The sequence below is a fragment of the Ceratina calcarata genome, unplaced genomic scaffold, assembly GCF_001652005.2.
Source record: "Ceratina calcarata isolate Rehan_Ccalc_2016 unplaced genomic scaffold, ASM165200v1 scaffold62, whole genome shotgun sequence".
Classification (NCBI taxonomy): Eukaryota; Metazoa; Arthropoda; class Insecta; order Hymenoptera; family Apidae; genus Ceratina; species Ceratina calcarata.
The window spans coordinates 363,656-387,147 of NW_017177448.1; the positions used below are offsets into that span (position 1 = coordinate 363,656).

The 23,492-nt window shown below is 41.9% G+C and overlaps 1 protein-coding gene across 2 annotated transcripts in view; it reads right to left on the reverse strand.

The window, feature by feature from the left end:
- Positions 1-23,492, reverse strand: part of mdy (diacylglycerol O-acyltransferase) — an 84,752-nt gene that overhangs the window by 34,624 nt on the left and 26,636 nt on the right. For both annotated transcript variants that reach the window (XM_018033079.2, XM_018033080.1), the window contains exons 4-5: positions 19,458-19,510; positions 14,339-14,447 (exon numbers count right to left, since the gene is read on the reverse strand). In XM_018033079.2, the coding sequence (XP_017888568.1) occupies positions 14,339-14,447; positions 19,458-19,510 (162 nt within the window). The remainder of the gene's footprint in view (positions 1-14,338; positions 14,448-19,457; positions 19,511-23,492) is intronic.

The window sequence follows — 23,492 nt, forward strand, 5'->3', positions numbered from 1 at the left end:
TGTCCAAGCTCTCTAATGTCCTAATTGTTTTGTAACTACGGAAAACATGTCTGACGAGATTTAAGATATATAGTAATGTAGACTCGGGTTTCTATCGATTGAAATCGCGGTTCTTGCACGAGACATTACGCTGGGGCGACATACGCCTGTACGTTTTTCGTGTCTCAGCGCAATAAACGGGCATACCGCAATTAAGTCGTGACAATTTGTCGGTGTGTTGGACCGTAAGGCACAATGTCACGGAAGATTTATACGGTACGATATATTGCCCTGTAGATTTTTCATCGACTGAATTACGTCACGATAGATGGATTTCAGTGCTGATATTACAACGTTACGAAATGCAACCGGATGATCTAAATTGTTCGACGTCGGAAATATGAATCATTCTATTACTTGCTCTTTCTATGTATGAAGAGATATTTTTTCCACTAGCTTCCTACCGGAACCATTGACATCCAAACAATGCACAGTTATAAAAGCACTCCCGACATTTGGAGACAGAAGACAGCAACCGAGTAAGACTATTTATATGCAAACGCAGTCTTTCACGAGCTGGGACACGTATCGATGATTTTATTACTGCGCTCTCGATTCAACTGTCCACCGGCGAGATAAACCCACGAAGATATATCGCTCGGTGGCAAAACAATTTTCAAAAATTTTTCAAGATACCGTCATATTTCATTTTGAACAATGCTGCGTTTGAACATGGAAAAGAGGGGATCGTCAAAAAAAGGTTGAAAGAAAAATCGAACGAATAAAAAAATCACCCTCCCTGTTAACGTATAGAATTATTCTACTGATTTCGCCCGCAACGTACGCGATGCGGCACGGCACATTCAACGGTGAAACGACCAAAGGGGTTGCATTGTGCAGTGAGCGTACAACAATGGCGGAAGTTCCACCGGTGAAAATAGTTTCTCCATTTTCTTCGACCGCTCGCCGAACTGAGGAATTGCCAGTTTTCACCTCGGACCCCATTGTCGCGTCGCCCGGCGGTACGCTACGAAATCCACAACCCCCTCATCTCCGCCATCCCATCTCAGCCGCTGGCTTCTCCTCTCGATTTCAACCGACCCGTCCTCCGCTCTCTCGCCTCGTCTTAGCGCTTGTACCACGACGATTCTTCCACGATCCTTTCCTTCTTCGACGAACCATACCGTAGTTCCTCTCTAGCCCTGCGTCAACGTTCCTTTCTTTGCCTCTCTTACTCTCTCAGGCGTGCCAGAAAAAGCAGACTGATGCATTTTGATCAAGATCCATTTCCGTCTCGAACGGAAGAGACTTCGAAGCTCTTTCACCCTCGTCCGGGAAACGTGTCATCGAGTACGTCCTATATTTGAGACACGTTCATACCCTGGCACGAGCTTAGTTTCTTCATCTTTTATAGGTTCAACTCCCTATCTGTCACCCCTACGTCCGCGGGAATACTGTTTCCTTCGAGTCGGGATAAGCACGACGAAAGCTCATCCGTATCCGTATTGCGACACCTCGTTCCCCTTTACGCATCAACAGGTTACTAAATTGGATTTGCTTCTGATCCACGTGCATGATAAGATAGAATATTTAATGTGATTAATATTTCTTGCTAATGCTCGAATAAATCCAATTACATACGCAAGTTATATACATGTATATATATATATATATGTTATGTTAACCATTAAATGATGGATGTGCTTGCAGTTTAATAATACTCTCCTCTGAATTTTCTATGATTTTTCTTGAAAAAGCAACATTTCAATACCTCTTCACGTGAATACATTCCTGATTAAATCCTACACGATATTGCATGGATATTTTTGTGATCGTACCGTTCTGTCTGTAATTCAGGAACGGGAATTTACGAGTCGTGTTTTTCGCCCGGTCTTTTTTGTCTGGTAGGAACTTCGGAAACTCATGCATATTAAATTGATGCGTCACAGGCAAACGGCTCTGGGAACAATTAATTGAAATCCAAATTTCAGGCTCAATTTCATGTCATAAATATTTGATCCCGTAAAACGTTCGTACCCGATCCGAAGCGACGCGACGCCTGTTTCGCTTGGGTTGCTTAACAAACTGCCGTGCGCGCGGACGTACGAAGCATTAATTTAAACAAAAAAAAAAAAAGAACATAAACAGGGCAAAGCAACGGCGCCAACAACAAATTGAAATTTTTTTTTATCCAGCTACTAGCCGGGTAACAACAGCTGCCTTTATTTATCGAAGATTAATCGCTTCATCGAAAACGTTGAGAACTAACTGCAAATTCGCGGAACATTGCCGCGTTTACTTTGAACCGCGGTCGCAATCTTTTATCGCCTCGCGTGCTTGTCGCATTTGACGTGACAACGAGCAGCATATAATAACCGGTGCCTGCGCCGTGTTAGTATATAAATCACGAACGAAATAATCAAACGAAAAGAGGGAAAATGAGGCGAGAGGAGAGGACTAGAACGGGAAGTACGAATAGCAGAAAAAGTGCGATCGTACGCGTAACGGGGGCAGTACTTATATTTTCAATTCACGATGGTAATCAGAAACGATGACTGCGTTTCCAATTCCACGTATTCGCGGTCCCGCTGCACCGTCAGAATTCGTGAGCAAGACGACGCTCGTCGTTATAGTCGTTAAAGTTTCCGCGATACGTAGTACCCGATGAATTTCGATGAGGAACATACAGCCAGTCGATCGAGTTTGCTCGTAAAAGACTATATTCACGAGATCCGTAATTGCGTGATATCGCATAAAGGACGCAACCAAAACGAAAATGGAAAAAGAATTTCACTTCGAAGAAACAGATACAATAAAATACATTCATAAGACAGCGCAGTCTGAGATAGATACTGTAATTCAATTTTTTTTTCACCTCAACCATCGAGCTCGGAATTTATTGTTCTTCCAACAAAGTTTCACGAGGAAACTTTTATTCGACCGAATCGAATGCGTCCTTGAAATTACGATTTCATAAAAATCCGTAATGTCCGAAATAAAAATGTCAAAGGTGTTTCACGGTTGAAAGACGCACAATACAGCAGTGAATATGTACGTTGCGCGTCGGGGAGAACAATTGCTTCCTTTTATTTGTACCTGAACAAAAGCATGAGCTCCAACTTTTTTCTATTGCAGATACGTGTCACAGTTACTCTTTGTATTAGCTGGTCTTGCGTGACACGCTGTCACTATAGTTATCAATGCGCTTACCAATAGATTGACTGATCGAGCGATCAAATACTTTAACAATCCATACTAACCACTGTTCTAGTTAATAGCAATTCATCTGTATGAAGTGAATAAAAAAGATGCATGTATTTAAATCTCATTGCAATTGGAAAGTTAATTTTAATAATTTTTATGGAACTAGTATTACGTAATCAAATAAGATTCCTAGAATGAATTGTGCATTACTTTCAGTTCATCTTTTTTATGTGAAGAGATATTAACTCGAAAATTGAGTACGAAATGAAAATTAATGGAAGATCATACAAGAATTTGCAATATAAATGTGGATATTAAAAAAGTGGCGAAATGGCCTGTTATTAACTGTTTCCAACAATAATAACGGCGGCACATTTCGTGCAACTAATAGGGTAACGTGAGTGAATCGTGTCAATATCGTTGTTCAAATGCGTGTCGACGAGATATAGTACTGAGAGCAGTGCGACAATAGCACGACCAGTAATACCGATTCCGCGATATCGACGAATATTCGAATCGAACGCGACGTTCTGAATCGCCAATATCGAGTTTCCTCAAACGAAACTGTTGCCCGTATCACGAAATAGGGAACTTGCGGAACATCCCTGCCGTTAAATTTAAGAGATTATTGAATCACTGGTAGATACTAACTGGAATAACAAACAGATCACTAATCCAAATTTAGTAGATCATATTTCTATTAATAAACAATGCACTACGAATGTTCATTAAACAATAACATTAATTAAGTAAACGATAGTAATTCGAATTATCTGTCAAGTATTTACTATGCCAAAACATATGAGATAATATACAATGCGAATACAAATATGCCCTCATTAAGGATATTAATGCATGAATAGGATACAACTAAAACTGAATTTTTCAATCTAAATATGCAAACTATATATTTCTCGAAGATTTATATAGTTTCTATAAGATCTAATTAATTTTAGTGAAAGTAGTTTAGGTGCATAATTATTTTTGGAACATAACAACAAATCGAGAATACTAATGATAATGTCTATACAAAATACGTACAAAAACACTTTTGTTTCCTAATCTTCCAGTTCTATATTCGTTCTAAGTTCTGAGTCGTATCCCTTACACGGATATGTTTAATAATTTATCAGTGGATAGTTAATTTAACCGACACGCATAATTCCCTACTTTAGAGTCCAGATTCTTCCTTTCGATCTGCACAGGCTCTGGCCCGACTCGTTCCCGTCCTCCCCTAGGACATTTCTGATCCTGGCACGGTATCCAGTTGGCTCGAGCTTGTAATCACCTCGCGAAGTTACCGTGCGTGAAGCCGGATCTTGGCAAGCTGCGTGCATTCGTTTCACGCACGACTATGCAGATTGCGTGACTGCGAGTATAGGTACATTTGTTTTCACACGTATGTGCCTGCATAAGCGTAGAATAATAGGGTCAGTTACCCTAATACGCAATGGTTTTTATATTATATTAATTTCTTATACACATTAGCCAGACGCAAAAATTTCAAAATTATTATTATATTAAACATTTGGAAAAATAGATTACATATTAAATTAATAATTTAATTTAGTGATGACTTTAAGAAAGAACGATATAAGGCTAGTAAGTACAGTCTTTATGCATGAAAAATATCGTTCCTTGAAAGTCAATAGATAAACAAAAGTTATAGGGAAAATTTGTTTTTACGAACGAGTGTTTCTGTTTGCAACTTCAAACTTGTGCAGAATTTTTCTTCCTGCTTTTTCCTTCACTCTTTCTAGTTAGATACAGCAACAGACACAAAATCTAGCATGTTTGTATCCAGACTACCAGGATAGTTCTTTTCAATGGGTGTTCTTCTAGCACTGGCCATCATTTCTCTCTCGTTTTAACCTGGTCTCAAACTCTCCTTGGGAATTTTTTTGCATCCAACGTTTGTTGTTCTTACTCCTATCCTACCTCCCTTGTTCCTGTTCACTAGAGAACAATATGCTCGCAATGGATACGGGGATTTAGGATTTCGCCCGGGTGAATTCTAAATTCACAATTAAATATCTTCCTTCATAATAACGTCCAATGCTTTTTCACTTTCTCTGATCAACTTGCATGATCTACATGAATTTTTCTCGAGAGTATCGATTTCGTTTTAAATTTTATTCCGAGTACGGTGAGGATCTTAGCGTGTTCTGCATCGAAGCCGATTTCCTAGGAGCTACAAAGACAGGAAGAGATCGGTTCCCCGGTGCTGTTAGTTTACTTTCGAACGTGAAACGCAAAGAACAAGCCACAATGAATCTTTTAGACCAGGACGAGAGCCAAGAAAACAGCCGAAAATGCATCGGGATTAAATCGCCACGAAGACCGACTATCAAAGCGAGACGTGAGTCCGCGGTCTTAAACGTGACCACATTAACGTGTGAGGCTCCCGCTTTGTACATCTTCCAAGGATTTAAGCCGGCTATGTTGGCGGAAAGACGGCCGTACTTGAGAGAAGCAGCTAGAACGCGACATTCCTAGCTAGCCGAATCCCTTTGGAAATTCAGGATATCCTCCTTCGAGACACTTGCACTGTCATCTCTATGCAACTAACACGAACGTTTCCAGAACGGAGGCCTCCATTTGAGGAATCCGGCTACATACTCGATATTCAAGGTACTCAACTTGAACTATGTATATGATTTTCGTTTAAGAAACCAAAATCGAATAATGAAATAATAAAAAAAGGAGTAAGGATTAATAAAACTAATTGTTGGCACTCTTAGAGTACCTAGAGCGTATAAATTAATTTCTTAAACGGCTTTAATAGCCAGTGGCTTAAGTCGAGCGCATATACAATTTCTGCTTGCTCGGGATGGAATATCAAAGTCAGCGTTGAACACGAATCGTCACTAGACGAGGGTCAAGTCGCTATGACGCTTCTGTTAATATTTCAGTAGGTAAGGTTCGTTTGCCCCGAGGCAGCAAAGCGACTCTCCGCGTATCGTTGTTATACCTTCTCAAGTATATTCTCTACCGGCTAGAGACAGACTATCCGGAGGCCGGACCAGCCTCTCCCTCGGCTGTATCCACAAAGGCTAACATCCGGTATCAAGTCAGCCGCTTCCGACATGTAACTCGCGACATTCCCTAGCGATATTCTCCTCGTAACCGTGACTTCGTTCGCATTACTCGCGCGGAAACCAATTTACCATCCTAATTCCGCGCGGATTATCCGGTGTAAACGGCAAGCCAACTGCCGCCTTTGTGCATACGGCTGCCACGAGCTAGTTAGGCTAACGCCGCGGCGCGCTGGCTAGACTCCAGTCCTTTTGCTATCGCACCGAAGGCGGGAGCACGGAATTCTTGTGCTCGAGGATCGCCATTAACCGCGTGACGCGAAAGCGAACTCGAGCACGAACAGAAGTGTAGGCCGCGCCTGGTTCCACTATTCGTTCGATATTCGTTCATCCGCACCTTCTTTCGGCCAGTTCAGCCGTGTTTCACGCTACGTCGGATCCCGTGCTCGTTTGAAGTCAACGAAATTGGCTGCGTACCCCTCTTACAAGACTGACGTGACTAGGGGTGTGAGAACTAAATTCATCGTGCCCTGGCCTCGCCGTCCTGATTTTGCTCCGTCCTTCTTTCTGTACGCTCTCCAATTCCTTTCTCCATCTCTGGCTGCTTAAGTCAGTCCGCTCCTTCGGTTCCATCTCGATTCCGTTTTCTTTCCCCGTTTTTTTTTTTTTTTTCTTCTTTCCTCGTTCGATCCTATCAACCGCTTCGTATTCCTCGGTATTCTTCGGAATTACAAATTATGCAGCGAATCGTTCGACTGCCGCGGGATGACTTCCTTAGGAATTACAAATCACACGTCCAGACAACGGTTTCTTGGTCTACGAGAGGCTCCGTGCGGGAAGGAGGGAACCGAGCCACTGTTGGTTTAGGCAGGAACGAATAGGGTAGGTTGGAACAAAGGAAGCGCCGGATCAGATTTAGGATCTCGCCGAGTCTTGCGCCAGAATGGCCGAGGCTGCAGGCTTAGCGCATCGTGGAATGTAAGGGGCAATCAGTGTGTTTGTACATCCACGTGCAGAGTAAGAGAACACGGAAATTCGTCTGTAAATAGCGGCTGAAGAAACGGAATTTCGTATAATTTCTCCAAAAATATCCGAACGGCTTCTCGTCGTTAACGAACTGATAGGGTCTCACGTTTCCTTCATCAACCTTTTTACACACAGTTTCAACATTTATGACCGTCGGCTCGTCACTCTGTTTATCATTCGCCCCCCGCCACTCCGAAATGATCAAATTTAAATTATCCAAATGTGCGTAATTGACGCGTTTCAAAATGCGTAGCAGTATGGCTGCTAACTAGCTAGAAGCTAGATGCGTCGAAACGTTTACAGGCTTATGCTCGAGCTGGAAGCTTCCGGCATAACGGAAATTAGGTTTGAACGCAGTCGGATGTGTGGTCAGGTGGACGCCTTTCTGTGAATTTTGAATAACAAATCGCGGACCGTCGACTAATTCGTGGATCCGTTCGGTCCGTCCCGACCGATCTCGGTCTTTGTTCTACCGCGCGCGGCAAGAGTAGAAGCAGGAATAACTACTTCGTTATCATGCCGTAATCCAGTAGGATCTAGTTGAGCAAACGAGAACATCTATCGTGAACGGGTAAGCGTTTAGATCGCGCCATTTTCCCGGAATCTGTGTCACAGTTACCGCGTGATGGGGTAAAACGACTCAGCCCGGAAGCTCATGGAACCTCCTGGATTATAAGATTCATTTAAACTTCATCGCTTCGTCCTTCGACCGGCGAATTTCATCGCGTCAAGCATTTTTAATTTCCATTTAACCTGAACATTGCATAAACCTTGTCGAGCTAAAACTTAGACTTAGACGAGGGGATGAAACAGCGAAAGATATTTCCAGTTAGAACGAAAGTGCACGTAACTTCAATCACGCTGTGGGAATCTTTTAATACCAAAAACCGCAGTGCATTCGCGTCCATGAGGATTTAAGGACAAATGTGTATTTTACGAAATTGAATGCACGCTCAAACTGAATTTATATTCAATATAGGATTTAGGATTCTTTTAATTTTTCAATGTTTACGCACCTCATCAGTTTCAAAGCCATCTTTAATTCTTTCTTTCCCCGAGCTTTCAGCAAATTTTCTTTCTCTTCTGTTATAATTAATTCTCCCGCGACGTCATCAATCACTTTTATCCAAAAATAACCACTCCGAAAACATAACATGAACTTACTTTCATCACGCTTTCTCCTTCTCGTAGTAATCAATCTTTCACCATCAGCTACTTCTACGAAATGATCATTCAAAAAATTCTCCATTCGCATCTGATTTTGTTAACATTCCGTAAAGCGTGGCTACATTATTTGCATCCGATATTCATATGCAGCGTGACGTACTCTTGGCCACGCGGAAAACGTAGACTATAACTCGTACCTTATAGCAACGGGATGCACAAAAGGATGGCGATGTCAAACGAGTAGAAAGCCATATTCCCGGCACGATCTTGAAATATGTCGCCTGGCCATTTCCCTTCCTGTGTCTTTAACGTTAACGTGTCACGTGCGTGTACTTACATCACGTTAGGCGACGACGACGACGACGACGACGACGCCGATTAAATTTCCCAGGCAGACGTTGCCGTGAAGATACCTTAGCACGATTCGCACAGACAAGAAGAAAAACGGCTCCCTGTTTTTCTCATCGCGTTATGTATTACGTTTCCATCTGCGCACGGGTTTTACGGTCGTGGAAGGGGTGCTCGTTACAACTTTACGACGTTGCGACGGCATATCGAAACTCGGGGGGGTGCGTGCAAAGTGCGCGCTTCGGACCGGATTTATGGGCCGACGGCGAAATCGAAAGGGCGGAGGCGCGGTGAATTATTAGAACGCGGGTGCCGCGCGGCCGCGTGTGAGTGTGCGCGGGCATGAAATTTCTGTGTGCCCGCTCGCTGCTGGTGACATAGTGAAGTGCGAGCAAGAATTCGCGAATTATGCGGTTCTAAGTGGCGCTAACGCCGACACAGTTCGTTATTCTCGCGGCTAGCCGCGAATAATCATGACAAAGACTAAAGTAGAATTGGAACCTCAAATTTAGTTTCAGATGTAGTGACATTTTCCTTCGCACCTACAATTCCCATTTACCAGATTTATCTCATCTTGTTCGCCTGCAGTTGATGAATTCATGAAATGAATGAAGAAATAATGTTTTAATTAAGCAAAATCAATCAAGCCCTCTTAAACTACCAATTATTAATGCGTAATGCGATCACCCGTATAAACACGGAGAATGTTTTAGTATTGGCAAAATATTCCACATAGCTGGCGACGATCGTCAAATACCGATAGCGCTGGCCTAATTAATCTCAATGAAAATCGCTATTCATTACGAAGGCACCCACTGCGCTTTTCCCATTCGATCCAACACCGTTCTTCCATTCGATCGCTCCTTTTTACTCCTCTATTTCCACCACCGTTTCTTTGCTTTTTACCATGCAACAATCGCGAAAATTCCAGCCGGCTATAGGGTGTCGCGCGTCACGGGTTACGCGCGCATCCAATCACGTTGCGAAGACGAGAATGCTTGTCCTGCGACAATATGATACCGAGTGCCACTTAACAGTGCGAGTAAACACTCGACGCCTTTTATTGCATTTGCGGGCGGGCAGCTACGCGAATACCGCGGAGAGACGCGGAGGGTGGAGGAACAGAGACAAGAGAGGCAAGGAGAACGGGACGAAGGGGTGAAAGGAGGAAGTCAAAAGAGAACAGAGGGAAGGCAACGAGCATAGGTCGATAACTCGTTGTCACGTTTCTATACAGGGTGTTACGTTCGGTTATGTGAAAAAGAAGAACGCGATCCGCGCAAGGATATTGGAATAAAATGGAATCCGATGTTGACCACCGGTCGATAGTTTCCTGCTCTCGTAATTACAACGGGTTGCGGGTCCTATTTTTGACTCTTCCACGAAATCCGATGCTTTTCGCGCCGCCCCGGTTCGCTGTTTGCGAATTGACCAGCGTACCGAGTGCGAAAATTAAATCGTCGTCGGATCGTGCTGGCTTTTCCGAATGGCTGCTGCTCGGTCTCTGACCGCTCGAAAGCGATCGCCTCCAGCAACGGGTTCTACGTAAAAGCCGTAATTACCGAAGGAGACGAACGATTGGACAATTCGTCCTCTGAAAAACTCGATACGGACTGGGGGTCGTCGTTCAATATTCGAAGCGGTCGAGCCAACCCCTTTTCGTCTGTGCGCCCTTTCGAATACACGCAATCTGTCTCTGACTTTAATGGTACACTGCATCCCCAAAGGCCAGGATGAGAGTCACACACCGCTAAACAATTCACCCTTCCGCATAATATCAACGTATCTTCAAGATCCTCGGACTCCATCGTTTGTTCAATTGTACTCTGTTCACACATCAAATTATGTACGTTGAACTTGTCTTTATATACAACGATAATCTACCTTATTGTGAGCATGGACAATAAGTATTCACATTAAATTTCTTTTTTCATTGTATGAGAAATTAGTAGCTTTTAACAGTATTCCACCCCAGGCTAAGTGTACAAGTAGACTTCTTAGGTACTTTATTGTCTCATGCTTCGTGGAGCTCTGACGCTCTATGTTTGAAAGCGCGTATAAAGGTTTGAGCGTAGTCTAATGACAATGCTCCATATAATTTCACTATTCGCGATGAGACACGATTCTGGAGTGACTCAAATGACACCATAATCACGATAGTACTGAACTTATTCTTCTGTACATATTCGTACAAGCATATCCTTCTTATTCTCTCATAAGTAGTTCTTGAATCGACCATTGTTCATGAGCAGAGAATGCTCGAGTCAGCCTTAATTTCTCGCATCCGTATGGCACTCAAAGATGAGAAGCAAAAGTCCATAAAACGATAGGTCTACTCGTATACCTCGTCTGTGATACCATGAATGCCACTTTAGATAAAGGGAAACGTTCATCTCCTCTCGGGCAGTCGATAACAAAACCGATTCAAGTTTTCTTTCCCTCTTCTTTTCGCTCGAACAGTTACTTCGTCGACGTTACGAGAAAAATCACTCGACGCTTTATGCAATTTCAGCCGGGCCGCTCGCGACAAATGGAAGCTCTGTATCATTAAATTTACACCCGAGTGAAAGAGCGGTCGGCGCGGCGCTTTTCCGTCGGTCGACGTTAAGTGGCGAGCATTGACGGTTTTAATTCTGACGGCCGGGCAAAGGGAGCGCGAATAAAAACTGCTCGTCGATAATTACGAAGGTCCGCTAGGCTCGCTTTACGTACTTTCACGGCGCAGCGGCGCCGGGGCAATCGAAAGACAAAACTGCTTTGAAACACGGCAGTCGGCGCAAAAGATCTCTCGAGTATCTCGAGGCGAGGCGAGTCTAGGCTGCGGATCGCAGTTTTTTTTCCCTCAAGTGCGCACTCTCTCCCGCGTACGTGAGTCGTTTTGCGTGTCGAGACATAGAGGTCGAGGATCTCGACTAAACCCGTTGGAGAAGAAGTCGAGGGAAAAGAACGAAGAAAAGGCGAGACCGAAAGGAAGAAGGTGAAACGCGAAGGAGTGGTAGGAAGAGGAAGAAAAGGAGGCCGACACCTCTTTCTCTCCTTTCTCTCTTTCTGTACAGCCACTTCAGTCGTACTACTTTTAGGCTGCAAGCACATTCGCGCCAAGACTTCAAAAACTTTTAAGAAGCGCTTACACAACCGGATGTACCGACTAGTAGATGTATAAATCTACCTGGCTCACGCGTCACGGCGCGACGCAACGACCTTCGCTCGTACTCTTCGTTCACAGATTTTCACGACTCATTCGTAAATTTCTTTTTTATTGTTCGCACAAGATATCGTGGATATCTACAGTTACCAGAGAACAAAAGATAAAACGTAAAAGTGTTCGTATCAGAAATACGAATGAAATTTCGAATTAAAAAAAAAAGATCAATAATAATAACACAATTTTAAAAAAGGAACACGTTAACAGTAAGATTTACTTAAGATCCTGTTATTACAATCTTGATTTATAAATCAAATAAGAAATCACGTTCCGCATTGCGAAACTTTGAGCGGCTTTTTATGATAGACGACATGTCAGAACGGGATATCAAGAAGCTATGATCGAATTTTGTTTTACAACTGATTGCGAGTTGTATTAGGATGCGATGGGAATGAAAGTAGAGGAACGCGTCTATTGTCGAAGATGTTTTAATTTGAAATCCTTTAATTAGAGTGCCGGCTTCCTCGGATTCTTCGATGTGCTTACTCTTTAATTGCTTTTCTTCGATCGTTCCTGGCGCGGTTCGCACGCTTCCCGGCGATACTGAAAGGCGTTCCAATAAAATCTCTCTTAATTGAGATTCGCGACCCGTTCCTACGACCAATAGATCGGCGAGAAACTTTTTTAACAGTACTCAGGGTTCCGACTTTAATTATTTGTTTGGGTTTCCTTCAGCTACAGGTAGGATGTATAGCAGGTATTAATTTGATCACTTTAAAACGGAATAATTGAGTCCGTCAAACGTTCCAGAAATTAAAAAAGAAAAGAGAAAAAGAGGCAGTAGAAATCTGCAATACGGACGAGATATTCTTTGGTAGACAATAGAAAAACATTTTATCTTCTATCTACGTTGCGAACAATGAAAATTTGTTTCCCTGTTAATTGAATTTCCTATCCTCACAAAACGCTGGCGTAACCGATCAACTGATCGAATCGTAGCTCAAACGGTGTATCGTGTAATTACATTTGCCTGCACGATGACACTCAACCATCCGACCTCACGGATCACCATGCGCATTGCATTTAAATAGAATTTTTGATATGGAGCTGCACAACGTGGCACGTCGCTGCTCCCTCGTAACGAGAATTAAAGCGGCGTCACGTGAGAGCGACAATGCGATGCGGCGCAGCGTGCCGGGACAGGAACAACTAATAAAAATCAGCCATAAATTGAAAACTCTTACGGATGCATGCGTTAATTAACATATGTACGCTAAACTGATTGGATTTTAGCTCAACTCATCGTTCGTCGTATGCCATTAACCCCTTGACATACAAATTAAATGGAACTTTACATACAAATTAAATGGAATAAATGACGAGTCAAACTCGTCATTGTATGTCAAGGGGTTAACCCCTTGAACGGAAATTACGAGTCCAGCTCGTCATAAACTTTCCTCTTTTTCAAGTGCTGACTAAAAATAAATTGTCGTTCAACGGGTTAATATAAGACCGATGCGTGCTTGCCTGTGTTTATAGGAGATCAAACTTCAATGAGTTAGGCATATTGAGAGCGTGAAAGTGGTAAACAAGTAATGAGACAGCGTGATTTATGTTGGTCGAGTTAATTGAAAAAGTAGGAACGGGGACGATGGAAAAAGGGGGAAAAATTAGAAAGCTGCCAACAATTCGATTTAAATGGTACAATGCTGGTGAATTAAGCGACGCGCTTCGAGCGTACGCAATACTGGCGTCGTCGAACTATAAGGCTTCTATAATTAAACAGCTCAACGGACACGAATTTCGTGTGAAAAGAGAACCGACGGTTGCTATTCGTAGAATGCTATAAAGTTTCACTGCTGCCGAAACTTTCGATTCGACATTCCTTCCTTTGTCCGTCCCCACCTCCGTAAGCTTTCGCATTTTTGGAATGCGCGCAGACGGACTAATTCAAAATTGTTCGACCGTAACGGGATGTGTGCTGTAAACGGGCCTCGACAACTCTGAGCACGTAATCGCAATTAATTATATTCGCTCACTTTAACTGATCCCTTTTATGATGTTCCTAGGACTCGGTACTTTTTTCCTTTACGTATTGACGGGGAATAGTCTCAAGCCATTTAAAATTATTCTTATAAATACAACTGCTGTTGTATGATACTAACGAAACGAAATACTATATCGATTTTAAATCTCTTTAACAAACATACGTTTCATAAAACATTTTGACAGCTAATTACAAAATGAAATAACAATCAACCGATGGAGCTTTACAAGTAAATGGTCTGAAATATTAACGTTTACAAATGTAGAAACGTAACACGATGCGAACACGTGCTTCTGTCTTCCTGCTTGTATTTCATTTCAATAGCTCATACACGCGCGACAGTATGAGGTCCGCGCGGGATGAAATGATACGTAAAATGGTGCTTACACAGACTGAATCCGGAATCCTTCACGTGGATGACCACCATCGGCATCAGTACCATCACGATGAGGTTTACGACGTGGAACACCATTCCTGGCTCGTGAGCTATGATATCCTGCGGCACAAAATAGAGAGGTACAAGTTACGACCGGAAGTCGCTTCGAGAGGGAGAGAAACATAGAGAGAAGGAGCATAAAGCGCGGCACATGAAACGGTTAAGGGGAAGGACGGGGAGTATACAGGCAGGACGGGAAGCGTGACAGTCTCGTTCTCGTAGAAGGTGGACGTGAGGCAGCGGTCAGAATACGCCGAGTTTCTCGAAATACGAAGGCCGAAACGCAGTCCGTTGGACTACCACAAGTCGTTTATTATCCACGCGGAGGCTTCGTATCCGGTCTTGTCTCTGTTGCGAAATCCACTGCGAAACTTGTTCAAGGGCTGGTTTAAGTATTGGGAGCATGACTCAACGAATACGAGTGCGCATATACTCGTGTCTCACGCTTTGGTTGATACGTTACTTATGTAACATTATGTACCGATTGATACGCTTCTCTTTTGTATGAATCTTTCATTCAATTTCTCTTCACCTCGTTATAAACAATGGGAAGTGCATCATATAAATATACATATATGTTTACCCGCGTGACGGATGCGATGAAAAACATTATGCAAAGCGCAGTGGAACTACTGGTTCGACGAGATACGAGCCATCAAGTGCATGCACGGTGATAAAAATGAAATGGCTCTCAGGACGGGGTTAATTATTTGAACGCATCGCTCAGCTAATTTTATCATGGTATCGAGCTTACACGATTCTCTGTGATAAAAATACGAGACGCCGCACCTTGCCGGCGGTTAAAACAAACGGCGTACTCGCGATGAAACATTTTCGTCTGATATAAAATATTCCACGGCACGCTTCCGAGTTGTATATCCCGGTGCCGACCTTAACGTTCGCCCCGTTTGCTCCCTGTTAGACCGTTTAGAAAGAAGATAAAAAGAAATATGGACAGCTGTTTATTGCACATTCCGTATTTACGTGCCGCGAAACTTTTAAGGTTCAGAGAGGGATACGAACTTTTTGCGAATGGGAAACGGACCAATTTTATTTCTTTCCGATACATGAGCCTGACAAATCTGCTCAAGTCCGACGAAACTATGGAATCTAATTTGGAGGACTGACTTGGGTCGACCGAAACGGATTGAAAAGTTATTTGTCCTCGGTCTACGACGACAATCAGCTACATTGGAGCAAATATTTACGAAGCGCTCAGTCTAATTACGCAAACAAAAGAATACCATGAATTTCATTGAATTGCACGAGTGAAACATCCACGCGCGTACACAACTGGCCGCGGATGAAACGCACGCGATGCCGTTCATCTTCGCGGGAAAAAGCAAAAAGTGCGGAAACTAGGGAAACCGGAACACGCGGGCCAAAAATAATAATAATTCTTTCGGCACAACCACGGCCCGAATCGTGGTTTGATGTCGTCAAACGAATACGGGACAGAAGGATATTAACAGGAAATGGAATTCACGGATAATGGAATTAGCCGGGCATGTTAATCGGGACAAATGGATCTGTCGGGATAATCAGGCGAAGTAAAAGCCGGGCTAATACTCGTTCTATAAAACCGTGACATTACTTACGACGCGTCCGTCACTCCCGACATTAATAAAACGCGGCCATTTGCATTTTAATTAGTAGATACCAAGCTTCGATCGTCCACGCTTTTTTTTAACCTATTCTCTCTTTTTTCCGTTCTTTTTTCTGCTCCATCGTCCTGTCTTTTGGTACATATTTTACGTCCCAGTCTGGTAGAGGGATGGACGCGACAACGATGTGAAGCGACGTCTAGGAAATTGATAGGGAGGAGGGGGGGAGGGAGGGTCGAACCAGATTGAAAATTGCACCGCGGGCCTGGCGTTAGTTTTAAGGATTAATTTGTGATGTATTATTCATACACGGAGTGATTATTCGTATCGTCAAATTATTCATACTACGTTGTTACCGTACGATCGTCATTAGTCGAATTATTACTCGATTAGCGGCCGACGATTAATCAGCCTATGGTAATTATCAAGTTCAGCAGGCCGGCGGCTGCTACCGGTGCTGTTTGTTGCAGCCAGCAAATTAGCTTCCAGAAGAATGTAATTTCGACCGCTGATTCAGCGCGACATACTAATTACACGTTAAAATATGTCGCTTGCGAGACAGAGAGAGAGAGAAAGACAAAGACAGGCGGTGCATATGTTCGACAAAATTTAATTAAACTATACGCACGTTTCGTATTAAATGTATTTAACTACCTTTGTACGAGGATAAATAAGGCAGGAACGAAAGAGAAACGTATTGCCGTATCGTGTCTGCCATCGCGATTGTTTCGATATTGATATAATAAACAAAGTTAGTTCGATCATGTATTACGAATAGACTGACGGTTTTATGGATTGGTAAAAAAAACTGAATATGTAGAAATTATAAGACACGTATAGTGGGTATAAAAATACAGAATAAACACGTTTTTCAAACTGTCGATAAATTGATTTGCACGAACGAAATTGCTTTGAAAGAAACAAGATTTCAGAAATGGGGCTGAAATGGAAAACTTGGCAAACGTTGCAATTGATTTTTTAATCTTTTATTATCCAGCAAATTGATAACATTCTCTTATTTTTTTTCTCTAATGTGGCAACGCAACAGTGAATCCACCGACCATTTCTTTTTTTTCGAATTCAGGTAGTGTGTAACCAAACGAATACAGATTTCTGTTGCACGTTGATGGACGTACACGTTGCGCTGCCGTGCTGGTCCCCGCGGTATGGAGTATGGAGTCAACCCGAGCAATGTTTACGCTGACGATACCACACGGCAGTCGCGTATTTGCGTCACCGCCATGGGGAATATACGATACAACGTATACATGTAGACGTTAGCCAAAGCATCGCTAATTCGCATCGACATACATAGAGAGCTGAGCTGAGCTTTGCAACGTGATCGTTACGCTACGCTGATCATCTACCATGATACGCGTTTTACTAGCTATTTAGTTTGACCACCTTCATGATGCTAGTCGATAGCTTTAGATTCTGCATTAAACTTGCTATTACTGTTCCGGCTAAGAGTAGCTGCCTCATGCCGTTGCGGATCGTCATCTCCTCGTTCAGTCAGTCTTTTGATCATCGAAATCAGTAATCCTGACAACTTCAGTTAGAATTTATAATTGACTGTGTGAGCTTAGTGAGCTAACAAATACCCAGCGGCCGATTTATAAATTAAATAAAGTGGAACAGATGTTTCACCGACGTCGGTGTAATTTCGAGCCAGCTTTTCGACTCTTCTCGTAAAACTCGACAACTTAATATCCGGCAGCTGCATATCGTTTCGTTTCACAAACTGTCCACGTGCAATTTATGCTGATCCAGCATGCAAAGAGCTTGATCTTCCATATTTATTATTATTATTATATATTACATTAAAATTGAAGTTGCTGTTTAGAAAGAATTGTGGATTTCTGATTTTTTAACTCTGTTCCCTTCGAACCAATGGACTATCCGTCCACTTTCATTATTAACAAAAAGATTGAAATGAAAACAGCGTTCTCGATTGAAGTTCTAATTACTGAGAAATCATCCCCAAGGTAAAAACGAAATTTCCGTTGAGTCTCGTGGTGAACTCATTACGTGACACATACAGGAAGCCCGTATATTCCTTAGAAACGGCATGGCGAGCCGTAAACTCATAAAGTTTCAAAATTACTGACCAGGAAATTGCCTTTGTGCCACCGAGAGACTGTAAACGAAAAAATTTAATTTCTAAAACGTAAATAGCCACGTTCGTTCGGCTTTATGGGTTCTCCTCCGAGTGCAATGGTTTCTAAGAGCATTCGTTTCTGCAAGATATAACAACACAGAAATTAGGAATTGAATTTCCTGCCGAGGGATCCCTAGCAGAATAGTAATTAATTATCCACGATTCTGTATCGGATCGTGCATTTTGTATTTATCCTATTTCATAAGGGATTAAGTCGAACAACAGAATTGTTAATGGTTTTGCGTTAAATGTTCAAAAGATGAAGATCGATCACATAATAATACACGATCCGGCAAACATAATTCCCAATCTAGAACAGCAGATGATTTCAAAACTGGATAAATAATTATTTATTTTAGTTGTAAGTAGGTAAGTAGTAGTATCGTAGGTATAATCTTTAAAAATGAAATGTTTCACATGATACAATAAATTTGAAACTAATATTTTATTTGAATCTTATTTATTTCTATTTATTTTTTAGATCAAATATTATTGTTCAAGATAACGAACTGCATTTAATACATTTACCAGTAACGATGTTATAGAGTTTCACGTAAACAAATAAATGGAAAAGATCGCATCCTTTTGTAGGATAATCCAATATTTAAAGTAAAATTGGAGTACTTGATTTTATGTTTTAGAGTATTAAAATAAGGTATTTTATTTTGTGGCTTATTGTTAGTTCATTAAACTGCAAATATTTTACGTTATATCCAATGTAAAATACTGTTTCATTTAAACCGTGAAAAATCTATGATATTGAACAATATTTGAAATGCATGTTTCGTCAAATATTACCCAACGTTGGGCGGAGTTTGATACGAGAAAAATGCAATGCTACACGGCTCGTCCCTCGCGCGAGTCCGCCACTTTTAACCGGTGGTCGTATAAAGTTTCCGCGAGCGGCGCCATATGCTCGAGATATTATTATTAGTTTAGTTTAGCAACGTGCTTCGTCTTGTCACAAGAGGAGAAAAAGAGTAATCGCGAAACGAGCGAAAAATATTTTTCCAACTTTCATGCCAGGTTTCCTCCCCGCACACGCCTCTCCTGCCCGGTCCCGTCACCCTCTTTTCGACACCGTACTCGCCCGATTCGCATTTTGCACGTCGCCGTGGACGCGTGCACGAAAAAATGTACAAATTTCATCGCGCAGCGCGTCCAGAAACTTTTTTAATAACCTTGCGCATCCTCTGTCATCCGTATTCGTGCAGAGAGAATACGTTATCTCCGTGATTCATTCCGAAATGGTAGCGTCTGGGTTACAGGCGACATTATAAGAGGATCATAAATACGTGTTGTACTCACTACGGACAGCCCCTTCTCGATCAGCAGGCAGAGGCCCACAGGCACCGTGGCATCTGTAACAAAAAGAAAACATGTTGTTGAGAACAATGTAACCCTGTAATTCACGAAATCGAGCGGACGTACAAACTATCGGTACGAAATCCACTCGTCCAGTCCCGGTTTGCTTTTTGTCTGCTTTTCCGAAATGACAAGCTTCCGAGGAGGTCCGTACTCACCCAGGCCCCTGTACACTGCAATTTGGTGCAGACAGCAAGTGACGAGGGTCTGTCATACGATGTGACGTTCCCGAGGCAATCGAAAGGGAAGCGAAAAGGGAGCGTAACAGGGAGAAGGACGGGGGGAAAAAGGGCGGCGCGTGTGGTGAAGGCTGTACAGCGAGGATAAACGTTACCGGTGATCGAGGGCTTCGCTTGAATGGTTGGAAGGGATAACACACGGGACGCACTGACATAGACCCATCTTCGTGTGTAGAGGTGCACGCGCACAGTGGCACGAAAAAAGAGGGAAAAACCGATATCGAACTACAAGCAGCGTCGAAAGCAACTCATCGATAAATCAGCCAAAATAGCACTCGCTACAAAACGGAAACTCGATTGAACGTCGTGTACCTACGAGTTAACGAAAAGGACCTAGACTCTGTGGAAAACGTTAACAGTTTCCAACGGACCTTTTGTGGTCGTACGTTAAAGAAGAAAAATTTCGTTTGTGCATACGAATAAATCGACTGTAGTGTTTCCTATATACGAAATATCGTTCTCAGGTTGTAAAAGAATTATAAATTTACTAATAAAAAATGATTGATATAATTCTAAATTTTAAATATGTCGAGAAATGTAAATATGGTTAAAATTTGAATATATACACATAGGATATAAAATTCAAACATAGTTAAAACGGAACGCGATAAAAGTATACTGAGGTATACTTAATTTATGTATATTATGCTGTCACCTATGTCTGACCTTTTACGAACCGTGACTACTGATCTTCGGCGTAGTCGTCTTCCGCGAGTGTCGCCTAGTTTCATTCGCCGCTTCAAGAATAAAATACCAGCTCTACACAATTCACAAATTGCTAACCGCTATTTTCTTTCATTCTGCTTACTTGTACATTTTTCCCTCGACCCTCTCCTTTGCATCCAATCTTGCTTTTATTGCACCATAATCTCCTTGCAGTAAGATAAAGAGAAACGATGCAAACAGCGGAATAAATAGAATGCTGGCTCATATTACCCAAAATATCAGAATCACCATTTTTTATGCATCTCTTACGATCAGATAACGGAGAAATTGGTAGCTCGGAGGAAAATAAAATAATAAGAATATAATTCGGTAATAAGGTTCCACAAATATTTCATAATCGGAATATTCATAAAACGAAAATTTTATTTCCTCCAACATTATTTGAACTGTTTCCGGGGACCATCGAGCCAAAACAGTCCGCTAGATTATACAAGATTTGACGCAGACGAGGGTGATAGCGCAGGTGGGTGTGTATGTATGTATCTACGATTTCATTTCGGCCGGTTCGTCCTCATATTCTCTTCCGAGTATCATCCGTCCCCGCGGATAAAATATGGCGAAACTTAAATAAGTTTAAGAGATGCAACCGTACGATAGGCACACTCGCGAAATTGAGAGCCGCGAAATTCTCGTGGAAACGGGTCACAGAACCTCGAGCACACGGACATTCGAAAATGAAAATGGTCCTTCCGCCGCTGGAAATACCAATGCGGAATTAAACTGCGACGTTCTAATTATGATAAAAGAGTATTGCGATTTGCTATCTTTCTCGTTAGCGTAAAATGATTGCCCCTTTTACTAACTACATTAATGCGATAAATATATATTACGTAAAATCGAATAGCTCCAGCAGTATAAATATCGAATTGGCTTTTATCAGAAGAGTTAAAGTTAAAAATATAAACTGAATTAATAGCATTAAAAGTATTTTAATCTGAAGTATAAAATACTGGCTTCTGGCGCAATTTTATAAGCAAGTAGAGGGCAACGTGATGTGATCTCCAATCGAATTTATCCGATGACTAACAGGAAGTGTCAAAGAACTGACATTCGAAAATTGAAGGAAGATTGGAAGAGGGACACGTGATATATCCAGTTAAGCTTTTCCCAACTTTCAATTAACGGTCTACACATCGATCGCCAATTTCTCCCGTATTTTATTTCGCGCTTAACAGATCGTATTGTTACATATACAACTTCGTTAAATGCTTTAAACAAAATATTTTTACGTGTGATTAACAAGTCAATCGCTATTATTTCAAATATACTGCGTATTCAATCTCCAATAATCCATTATCGTAACCAGTTGATTAAAAATCAAACGAGCTGGAGAGCCGATCAACCGCAAAATGCGTAATTCTTTTCCCGTCAATATTTAATTCGACCAAATAGCAACAATTTAAACGTCGCATCAACGGTTTCGCAGACTAGGTTCCGTCGGCTTTATATCGTGACATGGAATGCTTCGTTAAATAGACGTTACCAACGTTTTGGGGGCTGAAAAGAAATTCAAGTCTCGCTCGGTTGAAGCTCGCAAAAAAAACGACGAATAAAACGAAAAAGAGAAGGCCGCGATTGTTTCGCCACGGCCGACACGTGTTCCCTTCGACTAATTACGAGCTCTTTGAATTCGAACACGTTTTACGAGCTCCCAGCATTTTTCTGGCCCGCACCGGGCGATAGGACGCACGTACGCACACATGCGCGTACGCTCTTTCACGTGTACATATATATGCCGAATTACGCGCACACGTGTGACCAGTCGGACAGAGGAAGACAAATAGACTTGATCGACGAATCGAATGCGTCGCATTAAGCTAAAGAGACGTGAAAGGGCCCATTAATTATAGGCGTGTCAATTAATACAATAAATAGCATTCACGTGTTTCGGTATATTTCATCCGGTGACTGAAAATCATCATCGCCGATGGAACGCGCGTAAGAGGAGAAACTAAATTTCGTCTCAAACGCTATTTATTAAATTTCACCAAGATTGCTACGCATCGATATCGATCGAAAAGCTCGACCATTGTCTCGCACGGAAATCGTAAAGCGTTCGTTCCATTTGTGTATAGCATACAGCCATTTTTAATAACGATTAAGAAGTACTTATAATAGAAGTAAATTAATAATGGGATCTCATGTAGAATTCGATAGCGATTAATTATTCGAAAGTTATCTTATCGACAGGTGACTTGCCAATCGCAGATCTGGCTTAACTTTTCATGATTCCAAAAAATTATGATCTGAGCGGATGGTTCTGACGTATTTCTATTTCAATCCCTTTGTTGCTTAATGAGATCAAGCAATTTCCCATATTTGAAAAATACGATCGAATCCCTTGTTCCTTCAGCTACTGGAACCCCTCGTCCTTCCTTTCTTTTTCTTACTTTCGATTCTACTCGATGCCAAGAAAAGACAGACTCTAAGAAGAAGAAAGATAGAACAAATGACGTCGAGGACGGCTTGCTAATAGATATTAATGGAACCCTTCGCGCCATGGAAATACGACCGTTTTTCCACGCGAACGAACAGCCGAGCATCCTCGTTGCCTCGTAGCGAGTGTGAATGAAAGAAGGATCCGGAAATGGAGATAGCACAAAGGCGGGTACGAATAAAGGTAGCTAGATACAGAAAGGGAACACGATTACGTTATATTGTTGTACGAGAAAATAAATTGCATAAAAATTTTTCCTTTGATGAAAATTACAGAGAACGAATTGCTGATTGCAAATGGACTTGCAACGAAACGTGAACCAGTGTTCCATGCGTACAGACATTTTATTTGTGCTTTACATTTGTACAAGATTTTGATTACATTTCATTGGGTTTTTATGTAATTAAATCAATGGACGCACACGCTCTCTTGTTTTCTTTGATCTCGGTAAAATTATTGCGACATGTTTTTCTCTATCCAAAAAAAAAATATCAAATTGGAAACATACTGATGATAAGCCAGAACTGTATCGAATAAATGTTCCGAGGTTAACAGAGAAGTAAATACGTATCCACT